The 18339-nt window shown below is 40.0% G+C and overlaps 1 protein-coding gene across 1 annotated transcript in view; it reads right to left on the reverse strand.

Annotated features, from left to right (window-relative positions):
• Positions 1–18339, reverse strand: part of LOC140187984 (insulin gene enhancer protein ISL-1-like) — a 33178-nt gene that overhangs the window by 14239 nt on the left and 600 nt on the right. Inside the window, exon 2 of the mRNA XM_072243851.1 lies at positions 2401–2630. Within this exon, the coding sequence (XP_072099952.1) occupies positions 2401–2630 (230 nt within the window). The remainder of the gene's footprint in view (positions 1–2400; positions 2631–18339) is intronic.

The following is an 18339-nucleotide window of genomic DNA, read 5'->3' on the forward strand; positions in this document are numbered from 1 at the left end:
CAAAGTCTGTCACTGTTGGATAGCTGACTAACAGTCATGTACAAATTCCAGATCAAGTTTATTGTTATTATAGGCATACTATTGGATTTAGGTGTAGAACTGATATTTCCCTAGTATTTTTCTTGTGATTTAACTTTCCTGTGGTTGCTTATAATTTTTATATAGTCACCTATATATGCGTCATTGTTCAGTAATTTTTCTAGTAATTGTAGCATAGCTGATTCCATATTTTCTACAAGTTTCTCAGTTTTCCTGGGGCACGTGTGACACCATTTGAATCTGGGTGTTTCACAGTTAATTGTTATCACTGGAATGTTGTTATCCCTGGTCTGAGTATGAAACTTCTTTGTCTTTTCTTTATTCTCTCTTTGTTCCTGTTACACTTAGTAAAAGGTTTGGGCCTTGTTTTTTACTTCTAAAAACCCTTTTGATCAATATCATCAGATCCCACAATGCATACATTGGGTATAAATGCCATGAAAATGAATTCTTTGTGTCAGCAATACTGTGCACGATTATGGCAAACATTAATTAACATATACTTAGTTAATGTAAATTAAAATTTAAAAATTATATTTAACAATGTGTCAGCTCAAATAGTTGAAACTAATATTGGAAGGCTACTGTCTTTGTGAAACCATGGGAGCAGGTGGTGGATGTTTGTGTGAGCAGCTGGTGCACATCACAAGTCCTAGTTATGTGACCACTGACACCAGGCAGACAATTCTGAAGAGAATTGATAATGGCTGGAGTCACCCATCTTGTAAAGACATTGCCCAGAAGATAGCAATGGCAAACCACTTCTGTAGAAAAAATTGCCAAGAGCAATCATAGTCATGAGACAGTGATTGCTGACATCATCTGACACGGCACATAATGATGTCAATGATGACTGTTTATGTAACAATAAGGGCCTATGTCTTAAGGAGATGAATGAAGATTAGGAAGGAATTGAATAGAATATGCTGACTGCACTGAGCCTGCAGCCTGTTACATTCCTATAACATTGCAGCCCAAGAGGCTGATCTGCTGATCTCAGAATTGTTCATCAGGCTCACTGTCCATTGGCCACACTTAGTGCTCAGAACAAAAAGCGAAACTGTTGACTTAAACCATTACTGCACGGTGAAAACCATAGCAGCATGAGGATTATTGCACACTCATAGTTTAACGCCAAGCCCCCAACGCTGACGTACCAGCTCAGTGCGACACCAGAGGCTGTGTGGTACTGCAGACTTCCCCAAGGGAAATCATTGATCCGATGAGAAGTTTGGCTATTGACAGACCTTTCCCTATGCAAACTGTTCTGCTTAACTGGTGTATAAAGACTTAATTACTGCCCAACAAACTTAATTAATCATAAAAGTATATATAGATTGTGATTCATTCAGCTACAACTGACTAGAAAGGAATGGGTGGGGAAGCCAGAATAAGAAGATAGAGGCAGTGTTGGAATACAAGCTAACAGGATGCTCAAGCTATGCTTTCTAAAGGAAAAAATAATTAAAAGCAGTTGAGATGTTTCTTCTGTGTAAGATATACGGCAATGATGTAATGACAATAATGTCTATACTGTATTTGTAAATTTTAAAATTTCACTTTCTCCGATGATAATTACAGATTACTATATATATCTACCCGATGTTGTGGTGGTCCATTTTGCAGCCAACAGGAAGAGCACAGAGCTATGAAAAATAATGTCCGGTAATGCTGAGAGATCACTTTGCAAGATGTAGCCACAAGATCCCATGTATGTAGGCTTTCAGTCTTACTTTGTCATAATTGTGAAGTGCCAAGTGCTCCCTCACAGATAATCAGAGCTCAATACTTTGTACGCTTTGTACTGCACAGAGTACACTTCCCACAACCTGCAGCCAGGGAACAAGTCACTATTACAGAGATAGCAACCCGGGTTTAGTTCTGCCACTCTCTGTAAGGAGTTTGTGCGTTCTCCCCGTGACCATGTAGGTTTCCTCTGGGTGCTCCAGTTTCCTCCCATGTTCCAAAGATGTCACGGGTTAGTAAGTTAATTGGTCACATGGGTGTAATTGGGTGGCATGGCCTCGGTAACGGTACGCTTGTTACTGTACCTTATCTCAAAATAAATAAAAGTCTCCAACTCTTGCCTTCTTTGGGAATTAAATAGGGTTATTGAAAAGGGGGGGGAAGGGAATTAAGTTAGAGTAAAATCAAAAGTATACGTATTATTGCTTTAAAGTGGAAAATTTGGATAGGTTATATTTATTTGAAGCAATCTCACTTTATCATGTATCCCCATTTAAATTACTGTATATTTGGATTTAACTTCTCACGTGCAGCAGGTGGCAAAGCTACTGAGAAAAGATTAAAGTCATTAAAAGATTTTGATCACAGCAAGGATATGATGATGTTATTTCTCACCTGAAGTAGTCAGTCTTGCAGTAGATCTTTCCCTCCTTGACGAAACAAGTTGAGCTTTCATCCAGTTTCTGGCTGCACTCCGCACACCTGAGACAGGCTGCATGCCACTCCAAATCGGGATAGACTCGCAGAATGTATGGGTCAGTGATATGTTTGCTGCAGCCTACACAAGTGGATGCCAATTCCTCCCCTGCAACCCAGCATTTCAGGAAAAAAACAATGAATTCAGCCTGGAGGTTAATTTTAACATTTTTACACATTGGTAGCATGATTCACACAGAGGATACATAATCAGTCTGGGTACATTAAGCAGCTCCTGCTACAAAGGGTAAGAACGACATAAGAAAGAAAGTTAGAATACTTCATTTATTATCTGTTGTGTTGAAGTCCCCAAAAGCAACAATGTATTCATTTTTATCTTATACATTGAGGAATAAATATTGGTCAGACATTGGGAGAAATCTGCTACACTTCCTTAAGATGAATATAAGTATTTTCACTGGAAGTAGCGGCTTGTTTTGATACCTTGCCCAAAAGACCTTGAAAACCCATAGATTGGGCAGGATTATGTGGGGTGAGAGCTGGTCTTAACCCTGCGTGAGTATGGATGAAAGCCATTTGTGCAACTGACATTGAAACGCAATAGTGTAGGTGAAATGGTAAACTGTTGAATTAGCTGGTGCAGTACAGAATGAGCACAAATGGTTTGAATGGCTACTGGTACGAGTGGTATTGTGGACAATCACTATAGCTGCACTAAAACAATAACTGCAGATGCTGGGAATCTCAAATAATAAAAAAAGGAAATTGCTGGAGATACACAGCAAGCCAAGCTGTGCGAGAGGGAGAGAAGGAGAAAGAGGTGGTGGTGGTGGGGGGGAACATTTTCCTTTACAGGGTCCTTTACAGGACAAAGCTCAAGGGAGAGAGATTTTCTTTTATAGGAGAAAGCTCATGAACTACAATGGAATTTGGACAAAATATGGACTATCAACTGAAGATTACTTAGAAAATAGAGTTATAAAAGCTATGCAGCAGATTTGAAAAGGTTTAAACATACTGTACATTGGTGATTGCTACTTAATGTATTCATCAAGTCAATAATGGGGATCTGAAAGAGTGGTGATCCAGCGACCGTGTCGGGTGAACCTAGGACAGCCAGAGCAAAGGAGCCAAGTATTCGGCCGCAGGTTGGAGCAGAAAGACTGGAACAGGCCGTGTATGGTGAAGAAATGCGAGGCAATGAGCCAGCGCACCAAGCATGAACAAGAAAATAGGGAGAAGTGAGAGTGAACTTCAAGGGAGAAAAGGGAAAGTACAAAGGCAACAGGTGATCCTCAGAAAATATGAAAGCAGGCGCGGACCCGGTGAGTGGAGCTCAAGCGGACGTGAAAGGAAAAAGTCAAGGTGTTGGTCAAGCAGAACTGGGAGGAAAATGTCAAGTTGGAGTTCAAGCGGTCCTCAAAGGGAGAGGCATAGCTGAACTTGTGGGGTGAACCTCAGAAGTCAGCCGCAGTGTATTTCAGGGAGGCTGGAAGTAAACCGCCAATTGGGAAGAAATGGTACCAAGTGAAGTCTGAGAAGATAGAAAGAAGCGTTAATGTATTTCAAGGGCGTAGAGGCAGCGGGGAGATCGGAATTGGAAATTTAACGTGGGTGCGGACCCGTCTCTGTGGAGTTTAAGCGGACTTAAAAGGGTGAAGTCAGGGTGGGTCAGGCGGACCGTGTAGGGCGAATGGTCAGAGCGAAGGCGTGATAGCAATCGGACGCAGAGAGGCTGGAAGTAGACCGCGAACGGTGAAGAAGTCGGGGTGATGAACCGGTGTACCAAGCAGTCCGAGAAGCGAGAGTGGGCTTCGGGGGCTCAGAGTTAGCGGGCGGCAAAGGAAAAAGCAGGACGACCCAAAGTGGAAATGTTAAAGTAGAGGCAGACCCAGAAGGGTGGAGCCCAAGCGGACGTGAACAGAAGTCACGGTGTGGATCAAGCAGACCTGGGGGGAAGACAGCAAATCGAAGCTTAAATACGGTGAAAGGAGGAAAGCAGCGCGGAACTCAAGCGGACGTTTGAGGGCGGTGGCCGAATGGACCATGTGTAGATTGAATCAGGAGCAGGGATGGACACAGCGACTAAGCGCAAGGAAGGCGAGGCACTCATCGGCTGCAGGGTAGTTGGAAGAGTACTGGTCAATGTGTAAAGGGTGCCTATGCAGGGCGAAGCATAAATCGATGCAGATAAACGGGATTAGCGTAGAGAGGTGCAAAGGCGGCAGACATGGTAGATCGAAGGTTTTATTTCTGTGTACTCTGACACTAAGTATAACACTAAGCAGACAAAATAGTTAATTATATAGCCAAAAGCTGACAATGTTGAGTTTTAGTAAACATAATGGAAAATGACACATGGAATGATTGCTTGCTTCAAAACAAATCACGATAATGGTATGAAGGTTGTTGGGTTAAACCACTGGAAAATGGGATTTACGTTAACAAATCTTTTCAAGGTGTTACGTACCCCGTAACTGGGTTGCCAAACCAGCAGAAATGGACCACTTAGTCGGAGTCTGGATTACTGGAACTAAGAAAGTTTTATTAAAGAAATAAGCAACACAGTACTCTAATCATAAGGATATAAATGCAACAGTTTTGCAATGATAAAACACATATGTACACAGAACTAGGATAATAGGATCAATCAAGCTCTATCGCAGTCTAGGGGTAAATGATTAGTTTCAAGTGATGCAAAGTTCAGTTCAATTTAATTCAGTTCAGTTCGCAGTAATCACTGTTGTGCCGTTGGGGCGGGGAGAAGAGAGAGAGCGAAAGCGAATGAATATTCAAGACGGATTCCAAACAGACCTTCGATATTCCTCGCAGTTAGCTTTCAGGCGAGCCCTTTGTAATGTCTTCTGAGGTCACTGACTGTGACCCCTCCATTCCAGATACGATCATTCTTCTGCGGTGAAACCGGCACCCAGGCAAGGGCGGACACACACACCAGGTTCCCGCCGACCCATACCTTTCTACCCTGTGCGTCTATGGCTGGTCCCGCAACCAGACCTCCAAAACTCCCACCAACTTGTGGGGGCACACCACTTCCAGGGTCTCGTTACTTCGTGGAGTCGTGTGTCCGTTGCCTTAGCGAACCTGTCCCTTTTTATCCCCCTGCTGGGGTATCGCCTGTCCATCAAACTTCAAACAGTTCAGGGTTCAAAGCCACCAGTCTCTGACAATACTCGGAACCGTGTCTCCTTTCGGTAATCTCTCTCGTCTCTCTCTTATTAGCACCTTGCATGTTCCCCCATTGTCCTCCTATCGGCATCAATTTTCTGATAACTGGTTCTTTTGTCACAAAGGAAAGTTGTTAACATAGAGAATGGACCTCTAGAATCGTGGCACAGGCTATCATTTGAGATGGATTGGTCATCAAAAGTCCTTCTGGATGGATAGGTTGAGTAGAGCAGACTTGATCATCTCTATTTATGATGAACTTGTAAAAGTCAATATTTTTGTTGTCATCAGGAAAATGTTTGTGGTTCTGATATCTTATCTACGGAAGCATGATCTTATTACCACCAGAACTTACCCACTTAAAATAAATCCTGGCCACCTGACGAATATGACATATCTCCCTACTCATAATGCTGGCCATAATACTCTGTGACATTTTTTCTTCTTGTAGAGATATTTATTATATCACGTCACTGTCCATAACCCAGCCCTCATATCTCTGTCTCAAAGAAGACAGATGGTTGGGTGACTGTGAATTAGAAGACTATATTTCAAGCAGATGATTTATGAAAGTCAGTAGAACCTTGAAGTGGACTACTGCATAAAATTCTATTCTAATAATCCCAGCTTTTTTCTATAATCTATATTTTAAAATATTTTGTATATTGTATGTGTTGAAAATGGTGGAGGAGTATTAGATATTATGAGGGATATTTGCTATACCTTAGCATAATCATGGGAAAATGTTCTCCATGTAGAGGTTCCTGCAGCAAAAGTGCATATTGTGAAACCTAACACCATAGTCTTTTCATTATCAAGTTTCTATCTTAATAGCGCTGCCACAAACTTTGCAAAACTATAACTTCCAAGTCATCTTAAGCAATGTGTTTTGCATCTGCTATCATGGTTTAAATCATTCACAGGGTTAACATTATTTCTAGATATCATTTTTAGTTCAGTTCAGGATCTTTCAAAATGAGCCATAGTCAGTTATTCAAAAAGTTAAACACATCAATGTTCAGTTTCAATAATAACTTGCAACAAAGTTTTAGTGATAATAATGAGACCTGTTCACTGTTGCCTTTTACTATTCAACTTTTAATCAGTTTGTTAAACCAATCTAACCATTCTGTTATGCACTCAGTAGCCACATTATTAGGTACACCTCTATGCCTGTTTGCTAATGCAAATATCTAATTAGCCAATCGTGGCAGCAACTCAATGCACAAAAGCATGCAGACATGATCAACAGGTTCAGTTATTGTTCAGACCAAACATCAGAATAGGGAAGAATTATCACCTAAGTGACTGGCCGTGGAGTGATTGCTGGTGCTAGATAGGTTTGTTTAAGTATCTCAGAAACTGCTGATCTCCTGAAATTTTTATGCATAACAGCCTCTAGCAGACATCCTGCCCTGCAAAAACTCATTTCAGGGAGGTAGCACCATCAATGTGCAGGAGACTCCCAGAACTTCCGGGAGAGGTGGGATGTCTGCAATAGAGTAGCTCCTTAGCAGCTAGCCAGCTAGTTTAAATAACGTTAGCTATGCTAATGAATGAATGACACCTGTTAAACTCACCTCAACATGTCTTTTACAGTCTTAACCCACCATGGGCAACAGAAAAGTCACTGTCGCAAACAGCACAGCGAGCAACATTGTCATTATTTTGACCCCTATTAGGCAGGGGTACACTTTAGTGTAGTCTGGGGTGACGTACATTTTATATTTTCTTTTTTTGGAACACTCTGCCATGGTGCAATCTTGCTCTCTCTCTCTCGCGCTCTCTCTCGTGCTCGCGCGCTCTCTCGCGCTCTCGCTTGCTTTCTCTCTCACTCTCTCGCTCGCTTGCTCTCGCTCTCTCTTGCTTTCTCTCGCTTGCTCGCTCTCAAAAAAAATTGATTTCCGTAATATTGTATATAATTTGTGGGCATCAGGGAGCCACTATTAATATGCGGGAGACTCCCGGAACTTCCAGGAGAGGTGGGATGTCTGCTCTAGAGTTTACAGAGAATGGTGCAAAAAACAATAAACATCCAATGACTGGTATTTCTGTGGGCAAAAGCATCTTGTTAATGGGAGAGGTCAGAGGAGAATGGCCAGACTGGCTCAAGTTAACACAAAGGCAACAGTAACTCAAATAATCATGCGCTACTGGAGTGGTGTGTAGAAGAGAATCTCTGAACCCTCAACATGTTGAACTTTGAAGTGGATGGGCTACAACAGCAGAACATGAGCATACACTCAATGGCCACTCTATTAGGTATCTATAAAGTGGTCACCGAGTGTATGTCCATAAACAAGTGCAGTCTGCTAGTAATACAAAAGATTCTGCAGATGTTGGAAATCCAGAGCACCACACACAAAATGCTAGAGGAACTCAACAGGTCAGGTAACATTTATAGAGAGGAATAAACATCAATGTTTTGGGCCAAGACCCTTCACCGGGACTCAGGTCACTCCTGTTAAAGGGTCTCGGCTGGAAATGTCAGCTGTTTATTTCTCTCTCTTAGATGCTGCCTGACCTACTGAGTTTCTCCATCAATCTGTCAGTATTCCTACATACAATATCCAGATTTTGAAAGCTGCAATCTTTAAGCTAAATGGGTGGTTTACATTGATAAAATTTCATGTTGACAGTATATTTTATTAATACGAAAGAATAAAACACAGATTTTCTAAGTAGATAATTTGTGGTTATTTTTCAGGCATTTTCAGTTAAAACAGAAACTCTCTTGCAAGTATTTCTATTCATCTTAAGAATAAATTATTTGAATTGTATTTAAGCAGATTGTTATTTCACCTTAACAGAGAGCTGGAAAGTGAGATTAATCGAACCAACTTATTTTAGCCAGCGTAGACACATAGGTTAAATAGTCTCCTTTCTGAGGTGTAAAATATATGATTCTGTGCAAACTTCTTTACAGACTATTAAACATTATTTGAACTATTGTGACCAGAGGTAGAACGGTATTTAAGTTATGGACAGCAAGCTCTTTAAAATAGCACTGAGATGTTGGCAAGCTTATCTATTTTTTTTACTGGTGTTATCTGAGGGATAAACATTAGCTAGGATTTTATTTATTTTACTTTATTTAGCGCTACATCTCGGTAATGGGACCTAATGGCCCAGCAAATCCATGCCACCTAAATAAACTCATGTGTGACCAATTATTCTACTAACCCCTATGTCTTTAGAATGTGGGAGGAAACTAGAGCTCCCTGAGGAAGTCCACACAGTCATGGGGAGAACATACAAGCTACTTACAGGCAGTGGTGGGAATTGAACCTCAATCGCTGGTGCTGTAAAGCATTGTGCTAACCGCTATGCTAATAAGCATTTGTCAACCAACATAGCATGCTCACAATTTACTAATCCTAACCTTTGGGATGTAGGATAAAACTGGAGCACATGGAGGAGAACGTACAAACTCCTTACAGACAACAGCAGAATTGAACCCAGGTCGCTGGCATGGTCAAAACATTACACCAAATGCTATGCTACTGTGCAAACCTCAGGTCAACTCCTTTGCTATCTGAAAGTATTGCCAAAAGATATATCTTGTCTACCCAAGCAAATAAGATGTCCAATAGGTTCTACCTTGTCAATGCAATACTTCCACAGTAGAGCACTAGAACATCAGCATTGATTTGTGGCCATACGTCTGCCATGAAAATTTTTATTTCCATCAGGAAGTTCAAACATGATGTTGGTTTAATCAGCCTCACTACTAATGCCACAATCCTCCACTGAATTCCTTAATTTCAGTTCTGTTTATAGGATAATCTCGCCCAGATATTCATTCTGAATCATCTTAATTAAAGGTAATGGCACTATCAATGAGCTACAATGACTGGGTTTTGGCAAACAGTTTAAAGCAGAACAAAATAAAACAGAAAATGCTGGACATTCTAGATGGAATCTTAGAGAAACAGAGTTGATATTCCAGGCTTTCATCAGAACATTTCATCAATATTAAAATTAACTCTTTCTGTCCAGATGCCACCTGTCCTGCAGATCAGTTTAAAACAAAATATTTTGGATTTCCAATACACTATTTGCATCTTTCTGTTTTCTGGATAAAACTTAAGGCTGACTTATACCTGAGCGTCAACTCAACGCCATAACCTATGCAAGTGGCCTATGCATGTGAGCATTTATAGTTGTGCGTTGGTGTGTCTGTGTCACTCTGCAATTCAGGCATGTCGTGCATGTGCACACACCTGCCCGCGCAAGGCTTAATGGTCATGGTAGTCCTTCTCAGGGTAAACAAGTTTAAAGCGAGCGTCTTTTTTCGTAAAAGCGAAATGTGTCCTCCATAATTTCAGAGGTCTAAAAAGCTTTATGGAAAGCATTGCAGCCAGAGTTCCTACCCTGCCCTTCCGTCGCCCAATGGGAAGCTACTGCAGCCTAGGAGGAAATGCGATGCTACCAGGTGGACCAATCACAGTTGTTGCGGTCTGCGTTGCTGCGACGCGTAGTTACATTTTGGGAGAGGTGCGCGTCAGGCTACAGCGTAGGGATCTGCGTAGGCTCTACGTAGGGTTCGCGGCGACGCTGTACCTGCGGTATCGAGTTGACACACTAGTATAAATCAGCCTTTACTCTATGATCTAAACCGAATCATAATCACATGAGCCAATTCACAAATAGTTTTATGTGGTTTTCTTCTAAAAGATAAAGATAAAAATAAATGGTTCAAAACCATTAAGGCAATCACTGGTAGGTTTTCATTTCATAGTTAATATCTGTACTTGTGTAGAATGACCATGCAATGAATATTCTTCAGTAAAGGTTAGACAAGAGCAAACTGACTCTCAGTAAAATATAAGTGCATCTAGAATAACACATACAAAATATTGGAGGAAATTGGCAAGTCAGGAAACATATATGAAGATCTGATGTACTGATGAAGGGTCTTGGACTGAAACACTGTCTGTTCATTCCTCTCCATAGAAGCTGCCTGACCTGCTGAGTTTCTCCAGCATTTTGTGTGTGTTCCTCTGGATTTCCAGCATCTGCAGAACCTCTTGTGTTTATAATGCATCTGTCCGCTTTCGCAGTGGTGTAGCTGTTCTTGAACAGATTGTGGAGCAGTCTTTATCTATTGAGCCTAAAAATAACTCCAATGAAAGACTCAGCTCTTCCTATGCAAATGGCAGCATAATGTGTGGCCTTGAGGAATGTAATTCTGTCAACAGAAACTTTATGAATTTAGTGGAATACATATATTTCAATACAGAATAGCATGTCTTCAGGATTGTTACTAATCATGAAGTGTAATTATGTACGCTACTTTTTCAGGGTGCCTCGTATCACCTTCCAATTCTTTTATTATTGAAAGCAAATTTGTGCAAACTACCATCAAAGCATGTATTAATATTGATTTCTGTTTTAGTATTTTTTATTCAAAAACACTAAATTACATCTAATTGCAAGTGGAATTCCTTCTGAAGAATTGTGAAGTCATGCATTTGGGTAAGACAGATGGAAAAGAGAATAAACGATAAATGCTCTAATACTATGAACAGAGTAGTCTCCAGTGGATGTTCATGATCCCTGAAGATAATGGAACAGGTTAGTAAAGAAGGTGTATGGGACATTTGCCCCCTTTACTAACCTGTTCCGTCATCTTCAGACATTTGCCTTTATTGTTTGAGGCCGCGAATACAAGACCAGGGAAGTAAGTAAGTCATGCTAAAACTGTGTGATACAAACTGCAGCACAGCTAGATTAGTACTCGTTGTTTCGGTCACTACAGGAAGAATTTTGGTAGCACTAGCAATGGTGCAGTAAAGATTCACAGTAATATTGAAGAGCAGGAAAACTCCGGTTATGAGGAGGGACTGAGTACTGTTCTCTATAGAAGAAAGAGGATGAAATGGAGAAGATGAAAAGACATAGTTTACATCATTTGGCAAGAGAAAGCAATACTGGAAGACATAGATATAGGCTGATCTGTTGGATTGAAGGGGAATTGAGGAGCTTTCCCCCATTCAAATGAGGGAACTAAACAGCCTGAAAGTACTGTGGAGGCAAGAAGCCTTATCACTAAATGGTACCTGGATGAGCATTTTGACCAAAAAAGTATATGGATTTAGGAGTATGGAGTGGAATCAACTTGAACAGAATTTTTTTTTTGTCAGGATGAGCATGATGAGTTGAATGCTGAATTACATAAATTTTCGTTGCCTTGTGCTCCAACTATCTGTGCTTTTTATTTCTCCTAAATTACTACATACCCCCTCACCAAGGATTATACATACATTAAAAAATGATACTGTATGTTATTCCTCTTATTTAGTAAAACCATACAGCAAAAATAATGGAATTATTAATCATTTAGGGTATTAAAAGAGGAATTTAATTGATCCAAGGGCAATACTCTTGTTTTAATAGTATGCATAAAAATAACGTCTCTTCTAAATTCGGATTTGGTTAATTGGTGAAGTCTATTTGCCAGATTAACAGGCTGGATTTTGAATTTTAAATCTTGTATTAGTTGTAATATTTGTATGTGTGGCATAAATTCCAACATTTTGGTAATTTCTAACCAGCGTAACTTGAACCAGATTTTAAAGAATTTAAATTAGCTGTTCATCCCATGAGCAGGTTCATCAGGGTTTTTTTAAGGGCATCTCAAATGTCAACTTTGAAAAATGTCCTGAAGTCCGACTGCAACATTTCAGCCTCATAAATAAAAATAAAATTATCGACTCTGTAGTATCTTATAAACAATAACTACCATTAGGGTAATCTAATAGATACCATCTTTAAATATGTACATATTTGATAATATTTTTTGTGAATTCTTTGGAAAAAAGATTGTTGAAAAGCCACTATAAATGTAAAATATGTTAATTGTAATACTTAACAGGATAAGTACTAAATGCTGCAGGGTGCTATTATGATGCAAAGTATAAATATTTCATCTAGCCTGACGAGCATGACTTAAGTTGAGTTTATTGTCATGCGCGTAAGTACGATGAGGTACAGGTACAATGAAAAGCATGCTTTCAGCTGCTTCACAGGCATGTGAGAACAGACAACACACAGAACATAAATTATGTATAAATATACATAAAATTATACCAGACAATGGAAGAAAAACCTACAAAAACAAGACCTTAGTACAAACAAATACAAAGAAAAAATCGAAATCATGTCCATTGGTAACTATTGTCCAACTCTATGTAATACCAGCTGATAACTTTCCAACACTAGCAGATTAGTACAACATATATTTTGCAAAGTAATGTCACTTATAATGCAATACAGCCTTAATTATAACATCTCTATTGACCTGATTAGTTTCATTTTGATTCCAAGTGCACAAAAATGAGAAAACTGCAGATGTAACAATCATCGGGATCATGAAATGTGAATATTGATGTTCCAAAAAAAACTTCTATAACATCTTTATCCTTGTTACTTTTCAGCAATATCAAGAACAGTTATAAATAACTTAACATTAATAAATAACATGTTCCTCTGAAGGAACACAACTAGAATACTAGCTTTCATCTATGTAAAGTATATGGAGAAAAAGAGCAGTACTTGTTTAGATTTCTGGTCTTAAAATCAGCTTGGTATTAAGTAATGGCAGTTTTAAAAACAAAAGAAAGCTTACTTCTGGAAGATTTTCCCAGATTCCCCATGATGAAATCAAGCCTCTCGCCCTCTCTGAATTCTGCAGTTGTCATGGAAGCTGGATCTCTGCTTTTCCAAGGAGGTGACTTTGCTGGTGGTGTTGGAGAAATACCAGTGTATTTCAAAAACTACTGCACTTCCCTATCTGTGTCCCTGATTCTCTCTCATTCAGCGGATTTGCTGAGTCGATACTCATGACCCGCCTCTTCATTAGTAAAACTGTAAGGGGTGGGGAAATCCTTGCTAATCCAGAGGTAGGATTGCATTTTGCAGCAGATCCTTGTATTAAATTTAGAACACAAAACAAAGATGAATTCAAAGTGAGTAATGTATATGTTAATGTAAAAGTTAAAGATCTGAGAATTATATGAGAAAAAGTGACTTAATTTAACCACATTAAAATTACTGAACAATCCATTTTGTTAAAATATTCTACAGCAAATATTTCATAGAGTTATAGAATTGTTAGAAATGAGGCCTCATAAAGGTGGCATTCATCATTAAAGACCTCCATCACCCAGGATGTGCTCTCTTACTACTATCATCAGAGGGGAGGTACAGGAGCATGAGGACACAAACTCAATATTTTAGGAACAGCTTCTACCCTCTGCCATCAGATTTTTGAAAAGACAATGAACTAGCCCAAAACTTTACCTCATTATCTTTGCCCTCTTTTTGAAGTACTTGTTTAATTTATTTCTCTTATATATATTTCTTGTTATCATTTATGGTATTTTTAATGTAATTCTGTAATGCTCTTTATTGTCTCACTGTAATGCTGCCACAAAACAACAAATTTCACAACATATTTCAGTGATCTTGCGCCTGATTCTGATTCTAAATGTGACAAAGTGTTGCATTCAGATCATCGAGTCTCTACTAGTTACTGGTAGAGTCTTATTCTTTCACACCTTTGCAAAGTATACCCTTTCAAGTACTTTCAAGTTCCCCTTTGAGACCAGTGATTGATTCGGTTTTGTCAAAACCCTCTTATATTATTACTGAAAAACTTAAATATGTGCGCCCAGTCTCTTAACTTTTAGTGAATGGGAAATTTCACTCTGTTTATCCAATATTCACCAGTTACGAAACTATTTTAATAATAAGTAAAATACCACAACTTTGATGCCTATTTTGTGAGATAAGTGCATCAGGGATTGTCAAGTTTTAAATTGGTTTTGTTAAAATAATCCTGGTGGGTGATGCATGATGGTATAGAATGATTTATGATTGTAAAGTGTTTTGTTTTTGGCCAATAATTACTCATCGGTAATCTGCTAATAAACGGTGTGCGGATACCATGTTTCATGTATTGATTTTCTTGATATGTGTTCTGCTCCTAAGAAAAGCTACTTCAGATTGCTTTGCACACTGGCTTTGTCGTGCATCAGTACTACAAGTTTACAAGTTTAGTTTAAGAAGTGTAAATTGAGAGTCCGAGATTCTGGCTGTTGTTGAGGTTTTAAGCAAACAATGTCTTAAATATAATCTTCCGCTAACACAGGTCTTTTTTCACAACAGTAATATTATAATATTTAGAATACAGTGTAGGTATTGCTGGCATTACCTCAAAATATTTAAATCTCAAGGCTCACCCACCTTTCTCATTGACTAGTTGTCCCACTCCCATTAGGGAAGAGTCCACGTAGCATCCATCCACACCAGGACCATCGGACTAAAAAACAGTTACTTTTCCCAAGCAGTAAGGCTGATCAACACCTCCACCCACTAACCCACCCCTCCACAGCCCCAGCTACCACTACTTCATTTCCTGTCAGAGTCACCCTATGTACAGACACTCCTGCACCTAGTGTCACTTTATGTACAGACAATTAATCTATATACGTAAGTTAATGTATTTAACCATATAACCATATAACAATTACAGCACGGAAATTATATTTATTGTTTTTTTTATTATTGTGTTCTTTATCTCTTATTGTGTTTTTTTGTGCTGCATCAGATCCAGATTAACAAATAATTTATTCTCCTTTACACTTGTGTACTGGAAATGACATTGAACAATCTTGAATCTCAAATCTCGGCTGAGCATTATCATCAACATCATTATGTGCAGTGTTGTATGACACAGGTGATCATGGTCTCATGACCATTGTTGTTCTTGGTGAATTTTTTCTACAGAAGTGGTTTGCCGGCTGAACAGACCAGATTTAAGCTCCCAGAAGGCGACACCTTGAGACGCTGAGACACCGTCCTCTCCAACACACTCTCTACACTTTATAATGGGGATCAGCTGAGATCTCGATTCCAATTTTCACAAAAAGCATAATGCCACTGCAGTGTGAAAGTATTCTAAAAACAAAACCTATGGACTCACTTTGAAGGATTCTACAACTCATGTTCTTAGTATTTTTTTACATTTTTATTAATTGCACTATTTTATCTTTTCCACTTAGTTGTTTGTCAAGCTTTGTTATTTACAGTTTCTCATAAATGCTGTTATATTTCTTTATTTTTCTGCAAATCCCTGCAAGAAAAGGAATATCAATAGTATATGGTGACATATACATGCTTTGAGAATAAACTTTGATAAAGTACAGCAAGTAAAGTGTGGTAATTGTACCCCATCAGATTTTCTAGTTTATCTTTTGGCATTCTGGCTTAAATCCTTCAGCAAATAGTGAATACGCTGAGTATTATGTTCTATTTAGCACTAACATAACATGGGTGAGATTTAAACCAGCATCCTGGCCTTAACCTGCTTGAGCAGCACACACAAAACATTGGAGGAACTCAGCAGGTCAGGCAGCATCTATAGAAATGAATAAACAGTCTACATTTCGGGCTGTGACCCTTCATCAGGACTGCAAAGGAAGTGGAAAGGTGGCAGAATAAGAAGGTGGGGAGGGGAAGAAGTGATAGGTGAAGCTAGTTGGATGGGGGAGGGAGGATGAAGTAAGAAACTGGGATGTGATAGGTGGAAAATACAAATGGCTGGAGAAGAAGGAATCTATTAGGAGAGGAAGGGAGAGTGGATCATGGGAGAAAGGGAAGGAGGAGAAACATTAGGAGGAGATAATAGGGGAAGAGATAAGAGGCCAGAGTGGGGAATTAAAGACGAGGTAGGGGGAGGGGAAAAATTACTAGAGATTGGATATATTGATGTTCGTGCCATCAGGTTGGAGTCTACACAAACCAAGTATGAGTGGTGCTTCTCCAACCTGAGAGTGACCTCATCGTAGTGGAAGAGTAGGCCATGGACAAACATTTTGGAACTGAAATGGGGATGGGAATTAAAGTACAAACAAGAGAGAATCTGCAGATGCTGGAAATCCAAGCAACACACACAAAACCCTGGAGGAACTCAGCAGGCCAGGCAGCATCTATGGAAAAAAACTACAGTTTCAGGCTGAGACCCTTCAGCAGGACTTAAGGTAGTTGGCCACTGGGAAATTCCACTTTTTGCAGATGCGGCGGAGGCACTTGACAAAGCAGTCCCCCAAACTTACTCAGGTCTGACCATTGTAGAGGAGGCTCCATAGGGAGCACCATATACAGTAGACAATCCCAACAGATTTTCAGGTGAAGTATTACCTCACCTGGAAGGACTGTTTGGGGCCCTGCATAGAGGTGAGGGAGGAGATGAATGGGCAGGTGTAGCACTTCTGCTGCTTGCAGGGATAGGTGTTGGGAGAGAGATTATTGGGGAGGGATGAATGGATAAGGGAATCATGGAGGGAGGAATCATTGTGGGAAGCATAGAGTGAGGGAAGGTAAAGATGTGTTTGGTGGTAGGATCCCATTGAAAATTGTGAAAGTTACAGACAATGATTTGTTGGACGTGGAGGCTCACGGTGTGGTAGGTGGTGACAAGAGGAACTCTATCTCTGTTAAGGCAGCAGGAAAATGGGGTGAGCACTGAAGTCTGGGAAATGGAGAGATGCATGTGAGGGAAGCATTAGTGATGGAGGAAGGGATACCTTGTCCTTGGAAGAAAGAGAACATCTCTGATGTTTTGGAAAGGCAAGCCAGATCATGGGAACAGATGGAGATGAAGAAACTGAGAAAAGGGAATAGCATTTTCACAGGAGATGGGGTGGGAAGAAGTATAGTCAAGGTAGCTGTGGGAATGGGTAGTTTCATAAAAGGTAATGGTAGACAGTTTGTCTCCAGTAATGGCGGCAGAGATCGGGAGAGGGAAGAGTGGTATCCGAAATGGGCCAAGTGAATTTATGGACAAATTGATGAGCTCAGCAGGAGAGCATGAAGCCGCACCTATGCGGTCATCAATGTAGCACAGAAAGGGTTGGGGTGCTTTACCAGGGAAGGCTTGGAACATGGACTGTTCCACCTAGCCAATGAAAAGGCAGCCATAGCTGGGACCCATGTGGGTGCTTATGGCTACACTTTGAGCTTGGAGAAAGTGGGGGGAGCTGAATGAGAAATTACGGAGGGTAAGGACATCAGATGGTAGCAAATCAAGGCAACTGGACTTGCTGTGTTGTCTAGAAGACATTTCACTACTCATCTAAGAGGTTTCTTCAATTCTAATCCATGGTTGGTCATTTTCTGGTTTATAAACTCTGTGAGTTGTTTAAAGGTACTATAGCAATCGCATGAGGGTTATTAAGAGTTGTAGAGGTAATGAGAGGGTCATTAGCCTGACCTTTTCATGAATGGAGGTGTAAACTGTTGTGGAAACTTCTTTTGTACAAGGACAGGTGGTTTGAAAGAGAGGTTAAAGAAGCCAACTTTGTCAAACTGGAAAACCCATCCCTGAACAGAGGGGGTGGGTTAGGACAGTGTAGTCCTAACATCTTTATTCCAGCTTCTCCACAACAGTTCACACCTCTATTCATGCAAAGAAGACTATTGATTTCTGCAATATACTATACAATACAATTACTATATACACATCCACAGCTTAGTAAATTTAAAAAATTATCCCATTCAGGCCTAAAGGTTTAAACACTGTGGAGGATTTCTTACTCTTGTGAGATAATGTCTTTCCCAACATGGGGGTCACTCTGTTTAGCAGGAGAGACATATGGCTGTGAAGCAATTTCAGATCCCAGGGCCACCTTTGTGGTGGCGGTAGGA

This window comes from Mobula birostris, chromosome 26 (genome assembly GCF_030028105.1).
Source record: "Mobula birostris isolate sMobBir1 chromosome 26, sMobBir1.hap1, whole genome shotgun sequence".
Classification (NCBI taxonomy): Eukaryota; Metazoa; Chordata; class Chondrichthyes; order Myliobatiformes; family Myliobatidae; genus Mobula; species Mobula birostris.